Source organism: Malania oleifera, chromosome 1 (genome assembly GCF_029873635.1).
Source record: "Malania oleifera isolate guangnan ecotype guangnan chromosome 1, ASM2987363v1, whole genome shotgun sequence".
Taxonomy (NCBI): domain Eukaryota; kingdom Viridiplantae; phylum Streptophyta; class Magnoliopsida; order Santalales; family Ximeniaceae; genus Malania; species Malania oleifera.
Window position 1 is genome coordinate 37,642,470 of NC_080417.1, and position 18,236 is coordinate 37,660,705.

At 37.3% G+C, this 18,236-nt stretch overlaps 1 protein-coding gene across 1 annotated transcript; it reads left to right on the plus strand.

Moving 5' to 3' along the window:
- Nucleotides 1-388: 388 nt before the first annotated feature.
- Nucleotides 389-13,964, plus strand: LOC131155914 (3-epi-6-deoxocathasterone 23-monooxygenase CYP90C1). The gene is made up of 9 exons (XM_058109364.1): nt 389-996; nt 2,922-3,246; nt 3,364-3,513; nt 3,763-4,044; nt 12,030-12,119; nt 12,210-12,288; nt 12,413-12,519; nt 12,807-12,934; nt 13,629-13,964. The coding sequence occupies exons 1-9, from the start codon at nt 734-736 to the stop codon at nt 13,723-13,725; spliced, it is 1,521 nt and encodes a 506-aa protein (XP_057965347.1). The 5' UTR covers nt 389-733; the 3' UTR covers nt 13,726-13,964.
- Nucleotides 13,965-18,236: the final 4,272 nt, after the last annotated feature.

Genomic DNA, 18,236 nt, shown 5'->3' on the forward strand with positions numbered 1-18,236 from the left:
GTCAACTAGTCTAAGAAAATAATGTCCTTACTCGTATGAATTGTGAGGAAAAAAAATAATGTAGTTATGAGGAGGGTCAATATGGGAAGAAAGGAGGTGTCGTAAACCAAAATGTGCTTTTGTTAAAATCAACTATAAGATTAGCATAAGAAAATTTGGGAGTATTGTTGTTAGTCTGGAGTTTGCATATGCTATATAAACATAAAATCAACCCATTGGTGAATTAAATAGATACACGTTTTAGGGATTCACTTTGAGTATTCGGGTCCCATGGCCTAAACTAATGGGGTCGGGTCGGGTGGGGGTGAAGACAAAAACAACCAAGCAAGCAGAGGAGGACAATAAGCTAGGTACACCCAAAATGGCCTCCTCTCATTTATTGAGGGTTCCCATATGCTCTCTACATTCATTTCCCAAATCAACACTACTCTCAGATCTCTATCTTCTCTTCCTAGCCCTCACCAACCCCCAATCATCCAAACCCGCCACCACTTCAATTTCTTCCTTCGCCCTTCGTCTTCAAGATGCAGTAGTGCTTTCTCTCTTTCTCCAAGACACCCATTTAAATAGTAGTATATACATACATATATATATATATATATATATATTACATAGAGCAAATCCTGCACTCTTTTGGCTGTTGGAAAACTAGCTAGCTGGCTAGGGTTCATCAGAAAATTAAAAAATCCATTATAATTGATTTCTGGCGTGCTAATCATATCTGAGGACTGATATGATGGAGCATTGGGTAATAGGCGGATGTTGGGTTTTGATGGTAATGGGAGGATGGTGTTGGTACTGCAAGTATCAGAGGGAGAAGAAAAGCATGACGATGAAGAAGGATGAAGATGCAGTGGCAGTGGTAGGTGGTGATAAGGCCGTCGGTGTACTTCCGAGGGGGAGTTGTGGGTGGCCATTCATAGGGGAAACTCTGGAGTTTATCGCTTCTGGATATACCTCTCGACCCGTCTCCTTCATGGACACCCGCAGATCCCTGTAAGCCTTTTTCTTTCATTTTCTTTAATATCATATATCATATCACTCTCATCATCCTCTTTCAATTCTCTGTAGCTTTTCTTTTTCTTGTTTGGGTCCTTTCATGGTCTATCTCTTTTTTCCGTTTGCTTTCCTTCTGATCACTAGTTCTGAAAAGTAACTATATATAGCTATTTCAGACTAGATCCATCCACGCAAGTGAAAGAATGCATGTATGTATGTATTTATGTGTGTGGGTGTGGGTGATCATCAATTTGCCTTCTGATTCTACCATTCTAATATGTGTGTTCATTTGTGTGCGCGCTGAGCTGATGGCCGTGTACTTGGATAATTTTTTTGTCAACATCACTGTACAACGTTACTATTTTTACTAGGAATGGACAAGAAAATTGGGAAATTTTGGTTAATTAATTTTCGCCCTTTGTTTTTGTTTTGACTTTCTTAATTCGTTTTCAGTTGACAATCTAATGCATGCTCACAGTTAAATGATGAACCATTTTTTGCATATATTTTAAATATATATAAAAAAAAAATTAGCATGAATAAAATAATTTTCAAACTATCTGATTCTATGCGCTGTTGGAAATTAGGTCAAAGTATCAAGTAATTCATCAAAATGGTTCAGTTTCAATTGAAAGTTTTAGTAAACCAAAGGTTTATATAGTTGGGTAATTAATTTAAATGGTTTTTATTAGACAATTAAGTGAGAGAACTTCTGATGGATGATGCACAATTAAAATTTGAAATTCATCTGTCACACACAATATCGTTGAAGATTTAAAATCCATCAATCCATCAATATTGGCACAATGTTATAGAAAGGTGCATTGTGTAGGAGAAATTAAAAGTTTAAATTTCAGTGGGCAAAACTAGAGAAGAGGATTCCTGCGGTCGATAGCATGCAGTAACAATTCCCCCCCGCCCCCCTAAAAACCAAACAAGGTGCTAAACCACTTTTTCCCCCTCTTGGAATATAAACAGAAATATTAGCTCAAGCATCCCTTTTCTTTTTTGGGATACGAAGGAGAGAAGTGGGCGAGTGGAAGCTAAGATGATAGTGTCATGTGTAACATTCTTTTTACTTCGATCAGTCCTTTCATGTATATTTTTATTCTGCGCTCGCTCCTTTTTTTTCTTGGTTAAATAGTTAAAAGTACTTTCTTGCACTGGCCCTGTGGGCTGTGTCGCCAGATCTTGGCATTGGCTGCAGTTGGCAGCTGGTGCATGAAAAAAGCAAGGAAGACATCAGTGAGAGAGCAGCTACTAACACGCTCTCTCTCTCTCCCTCGATATATATATTAATCCCCCACTTTTAATTTAATGACTCGGATCAGAGCAGCTGTAGTACTGTACTGTGCTACACGGCTAGCCTCTTTAACTGCGCATGGGTACTGTTGATCTATTTATTCATCCAAAAATACACTGAAGATTAGATCATGAAAATATATGTGTCTATGCGTGTGTAAGAGAGACTGATCATGTTTATTTTATTTTATTTTATTTTATTTTCTGGTTAATTTTCTTCTAAAATTCCAGGTTATTACAAACAGAGGTAAATAGGGGGGGGGGGGGGGGGGGGGGGCGGGGTGGAAAAAGAAAATCTGGATTGCCTGAGATTGAGTAGTGAGTGAGTAGGTAGGTAGCTAGGCAGATAGGGAGGCGGGAGTGTGTGGACAATGGGAAGAGTAGCACTGTTATTGCTTTTGCAGGAAGCAAACATTAAACGCATGCAGCCCCTTATTAATCAATCTTCATATATAGATTACATTTCAGCTTCCCAATGCACCTAAATTGTAATGGACCATTTCCTTCCTTTCTTGATTTTGTTCACACATTCTCCTTCCATCTTCCCTCATTGAATACTTAAAACTAGCAAAAAAACAGAAATGTAACTCTCTCTCTCTCTCTGATTGTGTATGGTGCAGGTACGGGAAGGTGTTCAGAAGCCATCTGTTGGGAACACCCATCATAGTGTCGACGGACCCTGAGGTGAACAAGGTGGTATTGCAGAACCACGGCAATATTTTCATCCCTTCTTACCCCAAATCCATCAGAGAACTTCTGGGCAAATCCTCCATCCTTCAAATCAACGGCAGCCTCCAGAAAAGAGTGCATGCACTCATCGGTGGCTTCTTGAGATCTCCCCACTTCAAGGCCCGCATCACCCGCCACATTCAAACCTCCGTCATCCCCTCCCTCACCGCCTGGAACAAGCACCACCTTATTTACGTCCAACAACAAACCAAAAAGGTCTCTCTCTCTCTCTCTCTCTCTCTCTCTCTCTCTCTCTCTCTCTCTCTCTCACACACACACACACACACTAAAAAAACATTTTTTTTTTTTATTAATTGTGTATGGGCATCTCAGATTACGTTCGAAGTGCTGGTTAGAGTGCTGATGAGTGTTGGCCCTGGTGAAGATTTGGACTTCCTCCAGAGAGAGTTTGAAGAGTTCATCAAAGGCTTGATTTGCGTACCCTTTAAATTTCCAGGCACTAGACTGTATAAATCCTTGAAGGTAAAATTTAAATTCAAAATCTGCAATTTATCCTCCTAAAAATATCGTTAAAGACGGAAAAAATGTTATGTCGACTTAGTTATACACCAATTTAATATAATTTTGTCATGCTTAAAACTGTATAATTTAGATAAAATACATATACATAACAAAATCATATTTAATTCAGGGTATACATACAATGATTATCTAATAATTTCTCCTTAAAACCGAGCTTTTTCAAACTAGGTTTGAATTTGTTTTTCGCAGGCAAAGGAGAGGTTGTTGAAGATGGTGGGAAGGATTGTGGAGGAGAGAAAGATGGCAATGGAGAAAAGAACAGAGGAGGAGAAGGTCGGCCAAGCCGTTGACGCCGTGGAGGCGCTGCTGCGGGACACCGGCGATTCAAACGAGACGCAACACCTGCCGTTGGATTTCATCACCGGCAACATTATCGAGATGATGATCCCCGGCGAGGAGACCGTCCCCATGGCCATGACTCTGGCTGTCAAATTTCTCAGTGACTGCCCCGTCGCTCTACAAAGACTCAGGGTACGTTGTAGTTTTTAAGCCGTATAAACTTTTAATCCGACGGTCGAGGATTGAGGACCGTCCTTTCTTTTTGTGTTCCGATGACGTGCGCGCATTGCATTGGGTGCTAAAAATATCAGCGCTAGTCTAGGCCGTAGAAGAGTTTGACTTTTAGGGTTATTTTCATCAGACGCACGAGCGGGACAGAGGACGAGTGATTGTGGTCCACATGGAGTTCGTTCGTGTGAACGAATCCTTGCCGTACGATTGATTTGGAATGAACGGTTCTGAGGTGTGGACCACTAATTTAATGTGTTGAAGTGGAATTTCATTTAGTCGTGACAACTTGCTACATCTTGTCACCGTCATTCTAACCTTTTAATTTATAACGTCCGTATTTCCTCTTTTGACCAACATAAGTTCACTTTTGCTTCCTTCCCTCTCACCCCTCTTTCATGTTTGGCAATAAAATAAAATTTCGTAGAATCAAAATAAAATTGTATTTCATTTTTTATTATAAATAATTTGGAAACTCCAATACCATCACGTCACTTTGGACGTTATGATGTGACATCAAACTCAAGGAGGTGAAAGTCGCCTATCAATTGATGCACCCATAGTAATTCACCAGTGTCAACTTTTAAAGGAGAATTGAACCCGTGACCTTAGAGACATTATATCGGGGACCTCCTCCACGTGTTGGTGTGTCTGTTTCCTTAATTGTACACTTACTGAAAATGGGTCTCTCTTTGATATTAATGAATATAAGACCAATTTGACACATGTTTAACATTAAGGAAACAAACATATGGACACGTGGAGGGTAAGGTTCCTAGTATAATTTCTCGTGACCTTGGAGGTCACAAAAGTCACAAGTCGCTCTTATCATTTGAGCCAACCTGGCTGAACCATAAAATGCTCGTGTTTTTTACAAGTAAAAGTGAGAAGATGAAAAAAAGAAGAAATGAATTTTTAATGTCAATATAAGATGCAAAATTAGCATTTAATGAACAAAGAAATGCAGAGTTTGTATAGTATTTATTTGAATGCTGATAAATTTTTTTTTTTATGTTTTATTCTATGTATTTAGCAATGTTGTGGGATAAAAATTGGTCATGACCTGCGATGTGACTCCCCGACTTTCGATGACCTAAAAAGGGTGAAAACAAAGCAGGTTTGAATGATTCGAGGTGTATTCTGTGAGATCACTCTAATGCCTAAGTAAGAGAACACTTCAAAAAGGTTAAATGTAACAGTAAAGTGGATTAAGAGTGAGTTGTCTTGGCTTGTTTGCATTACCCCTCTTTATAGTGGCGAAGTATGACTTTTAGGTTGATCCATCATTATGATGCGGGGGCATGGATTACTCCAAAGGTTTAAAGTGCCTGCGTGGATCTCTCCCTTCATTATTAGGTGAGAGCTAATTACTCTTGTCAGAACCTTTGACTTGGGTAATGATTGTTGGGCTCTGACTTCTTTTTATAAACTAATACATTTATGGCATATCAGTTGTCCCCCTTAGTTTTGAATTTTCGAAACTTGTTTTTAAAATTTCGAACTAGTGTTCTGTCTTTTTTTTTTAGGTTGGTTGGTCCAAGCCGGTTGGAATTCTATTTGGCTCCGTCAAGCCGGGTTGCACTGTGTCGAGTCAATGACACAGGGGGTTTGGCTGGGTTAGTTTTGCTGAGCCGATGTTCGGCTGAGTTGGTCTTGTCGAGCCAATGCTAAAATTTTGTCGATCTACCCTTGCCGAGCTATCTTTGCTAGGCTAATCTTGCTGAGCCGTTATTGCTGAGCTATATTTGTTAAGCTGCTCTTCGTAAGATGTTCTCACCGAGCTATTTCTGTCGAGCTGCTCTTCACGGCATTTCTCACTGAACTGTCTCTGTCGACCTGCTCTTCGTGGCTTTTCTTATCAAATTGCTCTTAGGGGCATTTCTTGCCGAACTGTTCTTCACGAAATTTTTTTTGAACTATTTCTATCGAGCTGCTTTTCGCAACATTTCTTGGCAAGCCGTTTTTGCCGTTCAGCTATTGGTGGGCACCTTTTGCCAAGTTGATCTTCGTGGCCATTCTTGTCGAGTTGTTTTTGCCAAGCAGCTCCTCATAGGCATTTTCTGCCAAGTCGTTTTTGCCGAGCAACTCTTCGTAGGTATTTTCTGCCGAGCTACCTTTCAAGCCAATTCTTGTCAAACTGTTTTTGTTGAGTCGCTCTTCAAGACAATTTTTGTCTAACTAATTCTATCGAGCTGTTCTGCGCAGCATTTCTTGCCGAGCTATTTTTGCCTAGCCGCTCTTCAAGGCAATTCTTGTCGAGCTGCTTTTCACGGCAATTCTTGCCAAACTGTTTTTGGCTGAGCCGCTCTTCAAGGTAATTATTGCTGAACTGATTTTGTTGAGCTCCTCTTCAGGGCAAGTCTTGCTGAGTCGTTTTTTTTCGATCAGCTATTCGTGGGCACCTTCTATCGAGCTGATCTTCGTTTCTATTCTTGTTGAGCTATTTTTGCCGAGCAGCTTTGCATCCGGTATTTTGTGCCTAGTAGGTCTTCATAAGGACTTTGTGTCTAGCAGCTCATCATAGGGCATTCATGTCGAGCTGCTTCTCATGGGAATTCTGTCGAGCTATTGAGTTGCTCCTCATAGGCATTCTTGTCAAGCTGCTCTTCATTTGGATTTGTGTCGAGCAGCTCATCGTGGGCCATTCGTGCCGAGCTGCTTCTCATGGGAATTTTGTTGAGCTATTGAGCTGCTCCTCATAGGCATTATTGTCAAGCTGCTTTTCGTGAGCATTCTTGCCTAACTACTCTTCAAGGCAATTCTTGTCAAGCTGACCTTCGTGGCTGTTCCTACTAAGTTGCTCTTCGTGGGCATTTTTACTGAGTTGCTCTATAAGACAATTATTGCCTAGCTGATCTTCATAGTCATTCTTGCCGAGCTGATCTTCATACGACCGTTCTTGCCAAACAGCTCGTCAGTTGGGTGGATTTGTCTAATGAGCTATACTCGTTTGATGGACATGGTCTTACAAGCTTTGCTCGTCATTTGGGCCGTATTTGCCTAATGAGTTGTACTCGTTTGTTGGGCATGGCCTTACGAGCTTTGCTCGTCAGTTGGGTCGTATCTGCCTAATAAGCTGTGCTCATTTGTTGGGCATGGTCTCACGAGTTTTGCTCGTCAGTTGAGTCGAAGCTGCCTAATAAGCTATGCTCGTTTACTTGCTGGGCATCTTTCTGGTCTTAGGAGCTTTCCTCGTCAGTTGGGTCGATTTGGTAGATTTTTTAGGTCTTCCGTGATTGCACCTTCAAGGAATTAAAATTTCTTGTTATTTGTGTCATACATGGGGAATCTAAGACGTCATGGGACTCGAGGTCACATCAATTAGGTGTCCCTTCAAGTTGGGACGCGAGTCACGTAAGAGGTTTCTTGCGTGCGTCTAGTTAGCTTTCGCATTTGGCATGATATGTGTATCTTTCTTAGGTAGTGTGCTCGTACAGGGGTTTGGCATTTTTCCTTAGAAATGCTATATGTTTATCTTTCTTGGGCAGTGTGCCCATACGACGACTTGGGATTTTTCCTTGGAAATGCCAACTAATTAATACCTTCTCGCCTTCTCTGGATGCGCAGTTCCTCGAGATTTAAGCAAGCTTTCCTCTATAAAAGACGTTCATTTGCTCTCTTGCTCTTTGTCAGACTTTCTGCTAGGTACGCTTTTCTTGCGCCTTTCTCTTTGTGTCTTTTGTTGTTTTTTGTTTAGCATTTATATGTTAAGTTTTTGCTTTGTTCCTCGCTTGTTCTTGGTGTTCTTTGTATTGTTCCTTGTGGTCTTCCTTTCTTTCGATTGTATTTATAGCAAACCTATAGAAAATAGGCGTTGGTTGATCCAGATTGTTGAGTGGCGTAAGTTGTTTGTTATGCTTGTCTTTCAGTCTTGATTCCCATGAAACCCTCGGGGGCTCAGACTAAGCCTCTTGTTATATTATACGGACTGCTCGATGTTACCTTTCTGCCAAAGATATGTGTAATGTTAATTGGTTATTCACTATTCCTGATAATATTCATACTAGGTTGCCCAATAGCTCCAAGTCTGCTCTAGAGTTCGGGCCCAATGAGATTTGTTTGTATACTGACTTCTTGGATCTAGGTCTTCGGCTACCCTTTCATTTTTTCTTCTCGAACGTCCTCCGCTTTTATAACATAGTTCCCTCACAGCTTGTCCCCAATTCATACCTATCGTTGGTGTCGTTTGCCATCTTCCTCCTAAAACAAGGTCACTAGCTCACAGTGCTTCTATTTCGGAGTTGCTTTCAAATGAGGACGCATTTCATAGAGGAGTTGTACTACTTCAACTCCCATCTCGAGTATAAATTGTTTACACTCGGTAGTTCTTTCATTCACGAGTGGAATTTTCGATTGTCTTTACCTCTAGGGAGCTAAACTATCATGGGCCTCGCATCTAGGCTACTACTCTTGATGGTGATGTTCCTTCCTCTGTTTTTTATTTTTTTCTGCGCCTGTCTAGGTTATGTTTGTGTTTGTATGCTTATCTCTAATCTTTTCTCTTTGTTTCAACTCAGCTGCGACATTTGGCTCCTACTCTTTCCCCCTCAGAGCACGCCATTCTTAAGGACCTGTGTGACAGTAGTTGATAGGGGATTGCCTCGCACAGCAAATTGCTCAAGGAACAGGTCCTTGTGCAGTATGGGCTTAGTCATGTCTCTCCGAGTAGCTATCTTTCCTGTTTTATGGTGTACATGCTCATGCTTGCACTGTGCTATGTTTCTTATCTCTTCCTCTTCCCTTTTGTGAACATGGACTTTATGATGTCAAATCTCACAAAATTTGAATTCGTTGCTCTTGATATTTTTGGAAGAAATTATCTGTCATGGGTACTTGATGCTGAGATTCACCTTAATGCTATGAATCTTAGAAGTACAATTGAAAAAGGAAATCAAATATCCTTACAAGATCACGCTAAAGCAATGATTTTCCTTCGACATCATTTACACGAAAAAATGAAAATTGAGACCTTACTATTGAGGATCCATTAATCCTTTGAAACAATTTAAAGGAGAGATATGAATATCAAAAAACGGTAATTCTTCCAAAACCTCGATATGATTGGATACACTTACTACTGCAAGATTTTAAAATTGTAACTGAATATAATTCAGTCTTGTTCAAAATTAGCTCTCAATTGAGTTATGTGGAGAAAAAATTACCGATGATGATATGTTAGAAAAAATATATTCGACTTTTCATGTCTAGAATGTGCTCCCACAGCAGTAATATTGAGAGCGTAGATTTACAAAATATTCTGAGTTAAAATGGAGGATGACATATGGTTGGTGGACAATGCCACAACTCATACAATTCTTCATGTTAAAAAATATTTCTTGCAATTAACATTAGTTGAAATTAATGTTAATACAATATCTGGTTCTACAAATATAATAAAGAGCTCTGGAAGAGTTCACATTATGTTTTCAAATTGGACAAAATTGTATATTGATGATACATTGTATTCTAGTAGATTCTAAAGAAATCTTCTAAGTTTTAAAAATATACGTCGCAATGGATATCATGTTGAAACAAAAAATGAAGGAAATATGGAATATCTTTTAATTACATTTACAGTTTCAAACCAGAAGATCATGTTAGAAAAATTTTCAAGTTTTTCATCTGGCCTATATTTCACAAAAGTAAGGATGGTTGAATCAAATTTTATACACCGAAAGTGTTCCGAGCCTAGAAGTTTTATACTTTGGCATGATCGTCTTGGTCATTTTGGTTCAACTGTGATACGACAAATCATTAAAAATACACTGACATCCATTAAAGGATCAGAAAGTTCTTTTATCTGGTGATTATTTTTGCACTTATTGTGCTCAAGGAAAACTACTTGTTAGACCTTTTCCATCTAAATTATCTTTAGTCTCCATCTTTTCTGCAAAGAGTAAAGGAGATATTTGTGATCCAATCCATCCATCTTGCGGACCATTTCGATAGTTCATGGTTTTAATTAATGTTTCCTCTCGATGGTCACATGTTTGTCTACTTTCAACTCGTAATGTTGCTTTTGCTAAATTTCTTGCTCAAATAATAAAGTTAAGTTCAAGTTTTCTTGATCATTCCATTCAGATTGTTCATTTAGATAATGTAGGTGAATTTTCTTCAAAGGCATAACTATTGCATGGCAGTAGGAATAAGTGTTGAACATTCTATTGCACATGTTCATACACAAAATGTTTTAGCAGAATCTTTCATTAAGTGTTTATAATTTATTGCTAGACCTATGCTTATGCGATCAAAGCTTTCTGCATCTGCTTGGGGTCATGCTATAGTACATGCTACATTTTTTATTAGAATTAGACCAACTGCATATCATAAGTTTTCACCTTCACAGCTTGTGTTTAACCACCACCTAATATATCTCTTCTTAGAATTTTTGGTTGCGCTATATATGTTCCTATTGCACCTGCACAACGAAGTAAGATGGGACTACAACGTCGGCTTGGTATTTTTGTTGATTTTGATTCTCCTTCTATCATTAGATATCTTGAACATCTAACAAATGATCTTTTTAGAGCAAGATTAGATTGTCCATTTGATGAATCAATTTTCTCGTCATTAGGAGAAGGAAAAGGTAAAGGATTAAAAACACAAGAAATTTATTGGAATACACCAACTTTGTCTAATCTTGATACACGCACAAATCAATGTGAACTTGAAGTTCAAAGAATAATTCATTTGCAGAATGCTGCAAATCAATTGGCATATGTTTTTACAGACACCAAAAGGGTCACTCAATCACATGTTCTCGTTGCAAATATTCCTGCTAGATTGATTGTTCTTGAAGAACACCCAATGGGAATAGTAGATGATGAATCTAAAGTGTGCCAAAGGCGTGGTAGACCAAGTGGTGCAAAGGATACTATTCCTCAAAAAAAAAAAAAAAAAAAAAGAATAAAAATGACGCTCCAAAAGAGTTCATTAACACTCGAGAAGAGGTTAAAAGAAATATAGATCAACAATCCCATATTTCCATAAAAGTAACACCAAAAGTGGTTTTGGTACCGGAAAATTATGAGATCTCATTAAAATTTGGAAATATGCGAAGAAGAAATGAAGTTGTTGTTGAGAATGTGTTAGCATATGTGATTGCTTAAGAAATTATTAATGATAATGAACCTGAGCCTCAAACTGTATAAGAATGTCGATATCAAAATGATTGGCCAAAATAAAAAGAAGTAATACAAACTTAGCTAGACTCATTAGCCAAACGTAAGGTATTTGGACCAGTATTCCAAACAATATCGTACGATGACAATGCAGCATGTATTGCATAAATCAAAGGTGGCTACATAAAAAGTGATAGAACTAAACATATTTCACCAAAGTTCTTTTACACATAAACTTTTGAAGAAAAGAGATGTTGACATTTGTAAAATTCATTCAAGTGACAACTCAGCAGATCTATTCACAAAAGTATTGTCAACTTCAATTTTCAAAAAACATGTACATAATATAAGAATGCGACAACTTGAGACATTTCTTAATTGATTGTATTTTTGAGAGAATGTATGAATACTGTACTATTTTTCCTTTGTTAAGGTTTTGTCCTACAGGATTTTCCTTAGCGGAGGTTTTAACAAGACATATTCATAGTATGTAGTTATCCAAGGGGAAGTGTTGTAAAATATGTATATTTATATAGATGACTATCTAGATAATAGGTTACAACATTTGGTATACACACATGTGGTTAACCTTTGGGATGTCAATGCATTTGCCTATATAAGGATATGCTTTATAACAAAATGAGATAATAAGATGATTAGCAACATTTAATTACTTTGACTTTTTATAACTCTAAATTTTTTTTCTCTTTTTATTTCATTTACAACATATATATATATATATATATATATATATGTGTGTGTGTGTGTGTTAATTTAGCATTTACGCCTGTATATATTAGTAATTACATTTTAATTAATTTTTTATAGGAGGAAAACATGGAACTGAAGAAACAGAAGACAAAGTCGGGCGATGAGTATAGTTGGACAGACTACATGACATTGCCTTTTACTCAAAATGTAAGTGATTGAATGCTTGTTTAGATTTCTAAATCTATGAGCTGAACATTTGTTTTCGTTGTTAATTATTATTTTCAATTTCATTACTAGGTGATCGATGAGACCCTCAGAGTTGCGAATATCATAAATGGGGTGTGGAGAAAAGCTGTCAAAGACGTAGAAATCAAAGGCCAGTCACTATAGTTTTACTTAACCAGCAATTTCAGATCACCTTTAAAACCCTCTCGTCCTTGCATCAGCCATGGATAAATTTTGATTATAATTTTATGTGCACTGTGCAACTGGGCATGCAGGTCATTTGATACCGGAAGGATGGAGTGTGTTGGCATCTTTTATTTCTGTGCACATGGACGAGGAGAACTACGACAACCCTTGCGATTTTGATCCTTGGAGATGGGAGGTAAGTACGTAGTGCATGCATCAGCCCATGCGTACGTGGCCTTAAAATTTTCAAGAACGGCAATAGCCACATCATGATCTTGATTAGAGCTGTGGATGAATCATTGATCTGGCCCCTCGGTTAATTCATTTCATACCTCAACAAGACTCCATTCTATTTGAATTCAAACACAACTAAAATTAAAGAGTACTTCAGCTTTTAATGAAATATTTTAGATACATGCCATAGATGGTCTGTGGCTATGAGTTAATACTGGAAATACATCTGTTTGGTGTTTGTGTTGGCAGAAAAAGAGAAGTGGGGTGAACAATAGTTGCTTTACCCCGTTTGGAGGAGGGCAGAGGCTATGCCCTGGTTTGGAACTTTCCAGGCTCGAAATCTCTATTTTCCTTCATCATCTTGTCACCACCTACAGGTAATTTACTAAATCATCTTTTCCATCCGAACATACCCTATAATGCTGCACCATCAAAAATTCAGTAATATACCCTGAATTTTTTTAATAACACTGCATCATTTGAATTTTTGAAAATTACCAAAAGATTTAAGGATCTTTCTTTAATCAGCCATTGTATTTATATGAAAAATTAATTCTGTTAATAAATGAAATTTTGTATCATATTCCATTTAATTGTGATAAGTTAAATTAGCAACATAACATTGATATCATAAATTAAGTTGATCAACGAAATTGAATAGTTAATTATGATATTTTGAAGAAGAAAAAAATCAACAATCCAATTAGATGCCCAATCTTAATAAATAACCTGCAAAAAAGGTGGGGAGGACAGGGTAGATATTAAGGTCAATTAATATGCCTCTGCTGATATTTTTATATAACCTATTTAATGCACTTAAAGAGAAAAGAAAGAAATGTTTTATAATAATTATTTGCTATCAAAACTTTAATTCCTGTTACAATGAAAGATAGTCGGTTATGATTTCTGCAACAAGTATCATTTTACTTATTAATTGTCATGTGGTGTTGCTTTATAAGAAATCTCTGACAGATTCATACAGCGTTATTAATCGGTTCTTTAAGAAAAAATGTATTGCATATAAAAGTTTTAATGGCTATTATTGAAGGCGTGTGTTGGGGATGGATGCAGGTGGGTGGCGGAGGAAGACGAGATTGTCTATTTCCCAACCGTGAAGATGAGGAGGAAGCTGCCCATCACCCTCGTTCCCCTTCCTACTTCATCATGACCTCTCTCTACGCATCTTCCACCCCTCTAAACTAAACTGATGATGTATACCTTGCCTATTGTTACTCTAACATCTCTCTCTCTCTCTCTCTCATATATATATAGATATTATTGGACATGCATGGGATCTATCCTCTCATACGTCGTCGGTGCATGCCCCCACACACACCCACCACATATATATGTTATGTTATGTAGTGCGCATGAATTAATGGACAAGTCATTGTGGGATTTATATTATGTAAAGTGTACGTGGTGTGTCCCATTTTGGTTGCCAGCATCTATCCCACCGGGGCCAGGGCAGACTGGGCAGTGGGGTTATATTACTTATCCTATAAAAATCTATCATCATTCAAATAAAAGGAGAGGGGGGGGGGGGGGGGACGTGGAAAAACACTCTTACCGTTGAGTTGCAATCACTTGTGACTTATCCATATTTCTTTGCTTGACCAAACAACCAAAAAGGTGTCTCCCAAGCAGCCAAGCTCCATTTCTTACTCAACTTTTCTATTCCTTCTGAACGTTTTCTCTCTCCTGAAAAATGCCCGGCCTCATGTTTTTAGCAAGATTTTACTTCTGCTGCTACCAAGCCAAATGGCGCATTGAAGTTTTTTGAGTAATCGGAAAGCAAGATAGGGTTTTTGGGTGGTAAAAATAAGGAAAATTATATAGAGAATGTTTTCCTCCACATATCCATGTGGCTATATATTAATAAATGTATGACTAATTTATCGTATTTTAACACCCAAAATACAAGCACAGAAACATGATGAGAAATGATAACTTCCCTAAAAATAGAAGGGTTTGTCCACTCAAAAAGGTCACCAAGCTCTATTCTATATAATGCATGTGATGAATCAATGAGGCCTCGGCATAATCATAAACTATCAAAAATAAAAAATAGCTAATAATCTTATCTTTAGAAAGATCTTGAATTTATATTAAACTTTGATAAAGTACATTGGTATTTATTGACTTATCAGAAAGCATATCATAGGATAAGAGAAGTTCTATGATCAGTTTTAGAAAAAAAAAAAACATGCATGTAGTAGATATACTAATACCATAAAGGATATGTACAATGTAAAATTAATGATTAGTGTAAGAATTATATATATAGAGAAACTAGAAAATTTCTAACCACCGTAAATGTACATCAATAATCTACTTTGAATACTCATCTTTTTGCTTTAGTGATGGACCAACTAACTAAAAACATTCCAAATGAGTTGTTATGGTGTATGTTGTTTGCATATGATATTGTACTGATTGATGAAACTAGGGACAGAGTAGAGGCTACGTTAGAATTATGGCTCCCTTATGAAAGCATATGCAAAAGGAAAACTAGGCCAATAAATAAACTAAACAAAAATAACAAATCCATCACTTCAACAACGTAAAATAGAGAAATAAATAACAAGGGAACCTCAATTTATTAGCAGAATTAGAACATGCACTCACCCTGTCAAACTGTTCAAGCACAGTAACTGTTCATCCCTACTTTACCAAGTTTCAATATATATATATATATATATGGAAAAAACGGAAATAATGCTTTTGAAAAAGGAACGTATCGCTGGGACAGTGACGAACATAACAATAGACAAATGAGACTCAAAAAATCTGCCAGTCACCCTGAAAATCTTATCAGAAAATAACAAAGGAACCGACTTTCCTTCAACTGGGAGGGTTATGTTGACATAAAAAATATACATCCTCATAGTTTTGCATTAGATAAATAGAACAATGAACAAAACTAACAGAATCCATTAAAACATTACTGCCAGACATGGCATGACTTAATCTGATCTCAAGCCTCTAGCTTCATTCTGTAATGCCATCAATGAAGCTATCTTTATGTTATAGGGTGTCCCAATGCTAGGGCCCTGCAGTCAGTGGACTGCCCATTAGGGGTCCTCCCCTAGCCATGCTTCCCCAGCTGGCATAGATCCCCATGATCATGTCCTATGGAGGATTTAAAATCAAACAAAGAGGATCCAATTGTTATCAAGAGTACTATTCTTCTCGAGTTAAAATCAGTGGTAGCACGAGTACTCCCTAGAATCATAACTAGATCCACACATTGCTAGTAAAAATCGAACCACAAGTTAACCAATTGAAGCTCTACCATACCATAAAAGATACAGACAAACAACCAATTGCCAAAATAAACCAATGTCTGTAGCTGTCTATTTCCATCAGACCACGTCATGTGAGGCCTCTATGAGATATGAAAAGGTCAGCCATGGGAAGTAGAGGTATTCATTCATATTGCCCAACTCTTATCACCATTCATCACCTCCTGCACTCATTCCAACTTGAGCAGTTGAGCGTCAAAGAGATCCCCCATATGCCAACTCCAGGACCTCCAAAGTTAACTTTTCCTGGTGCACGTGGCCCAACATGAGGTCTGGAGGATGAATACTGCTGCAATCGAGTTCATCCTGAGTTGCAAGTGCTAATGACAGTATGTCTTTTCCAAAACGAGTACTGGATCCAATTTTCCTGATACAAACACAAATGAAACCAACTACACATTTGGTCTTAAAGAATGGAATGAAATGGAGGGGAATGAAATCGAATTTATCACTTGTTAAAACTTGATATACATTGTTGGCCCACAACCTAACTGCTTAAACTTTTAGGTAAAATGGTAATCTCACATGGTATCAGAGCAGGTTACCAGGAGGTTCCGAGTTCTAATCTTGTTGCCCACAATTTTAAAAATAAATATTGCATTCCTTATTATGGGTGCTATTTATCATGTGTTTATCTCTCCACGTGCTATCGGACTGCACGTGCGGGGGAGTGTTAAAGCTTGATATACATTATTGGCCCACAACTTAACAGCTTAAACTTTTAGGTAAAGTGGTAATCTAACATCACTTGATTTTGTCATGACTGCAATTCAAATTTTCATTTCATTCTGTTCCACAAACCAAACATTACGTAATTGTTTTAAAGACTCTTTCCACGAAAGAGACTTGACATTTTTGTCATTTTCAGCCCCCACTGTTAAGTTGACAACCTAGATGATATGTTTAGCCTGACAGCAGAGCAATTAAGCAAACTAAAACAAATAGAAATGCATGAGTGAAAAATCCCTCTTCAAGAGGATTTGAAACCTAGACAATCTAGATGAAATTGACAATTATCTAAGGAAATACAGTAATATAAACTATCGGGACAATTATTTCATTTCGTGTAAACTGAGTTTTCAAATGTGAAAATAGTACTCACCCGCTGATTATGGAAATCAAACTGCATGTTATAATTTGTAACATTTTACCAAAAGCCTACTTATTGGTGACAAGTACCAAGTAAATACAACCGTGGCTGGTGTGCTGCACATCCAAAATATTGGCAAGACATAATTACAGGAAGAACTAATTGTATGATAAAGGCATACGAGGTTATCAATGAGGTTATCAGAATTACACAATACGAGGCACAGATCAATTTTAGCATTCGGCTTAAGGGAACCTGATATTATGTTTGGATGGTAGAAAAGAAGAACAGAAATGATAGTGGTTTTTTTTTAATGAAGAGAAGAAAAGATTGTTTCTGTTCAGAAAACTGGGGAAAAACAAAGAGAAATGAGTGTGGTTTCTCTCGTATTTTTGTCGGAATAAATGATGGGAAAGGAAAAGATTTAATAATATTTTACTAAATTCGCCTTTTATAAAAATAATTCTATTTTTATTTTGTAATTAATGTGTACTGGTATTTTCAAAAATGTAGAAAGCTGGTCTATTTTCTCTCCAAATATCTTCATTTTTTAATTGATTCAAAATTTTGGTCATGCAAAGTTTCTCTCCCTCCATTTTTCCTCCTTTTTTTTCATTTATTTTAATGAGTACAATCAAACAGATGATTTGGATGGAAAAAAGTCCATGCCGCAATGTGTTCATCACAATAAATTTGTACTTTTGGAAGATTGCAATGCATTTGTCGCAATAAACAAAAAATTTGTATTGTTCATAGCATCAAAGTGCTCTTTTCTTCTATTCTTCATGTTGTGGGTGGTTGAGCGAGATGTTCCAAAGATAGTTGAAAACATGTCACAATATCCTAGACAACACCCTCCAAATCTATATTTATCATTTTCTTACAAGTTCAAAGCACAAGGTAAGGCATTTTAACCCCTAGGTTCACGAAAGGTCTATTCCTAGGAATGAAGTGGTTATAATAGAAGTGTTAAAGGTTGATTTACTTCATTGGCCCACATTCTAACAGTTTAAGCTTTTAGGTAAAATGGTTGTCTAATATGGTATTAGAACTAGTTATCAAGAGGTCCTAGGTTTTAGTATCATTACCTACATTTATTTTTTGTGTGAGCCTGTGTGTGCGTGCGCATTTCTCCACATGCTGTCAGGCTGCACGTGTGGAAAATGTTAAAAGGTTGATAAACATTGTTAGCCCACAACCTAATAGCTCAGCTTTTAGGTAAAGTGGTAATCTAACAATAAAAATCTCATAGTTACAGAAAAAAGTGTTATTTTTCATAAACCA

Coding starts and splice junctions, on each gene's coding strand:
- LOC131155914 (XM_058109364.1), top strand. CDS start 734: ATGATGGAGCATTGGGTAATAGGCGGATGTTGGGTTTTGATGGTAATG. Junction 3,247..3,363: donor TCCAACAACAAACCAAAAAG/GTCTCTCTCTCT, acceptor TGGGCATCTCAG/ATTACGTTCGAAGTGCTGGT. Junction 4,045..12,029: donor TCGCTCTACAAAGACTCAGG/GTACGTTGTAGT, acceptor AATTTTTTATAG/GAGGAAAACATGGAACTGAA.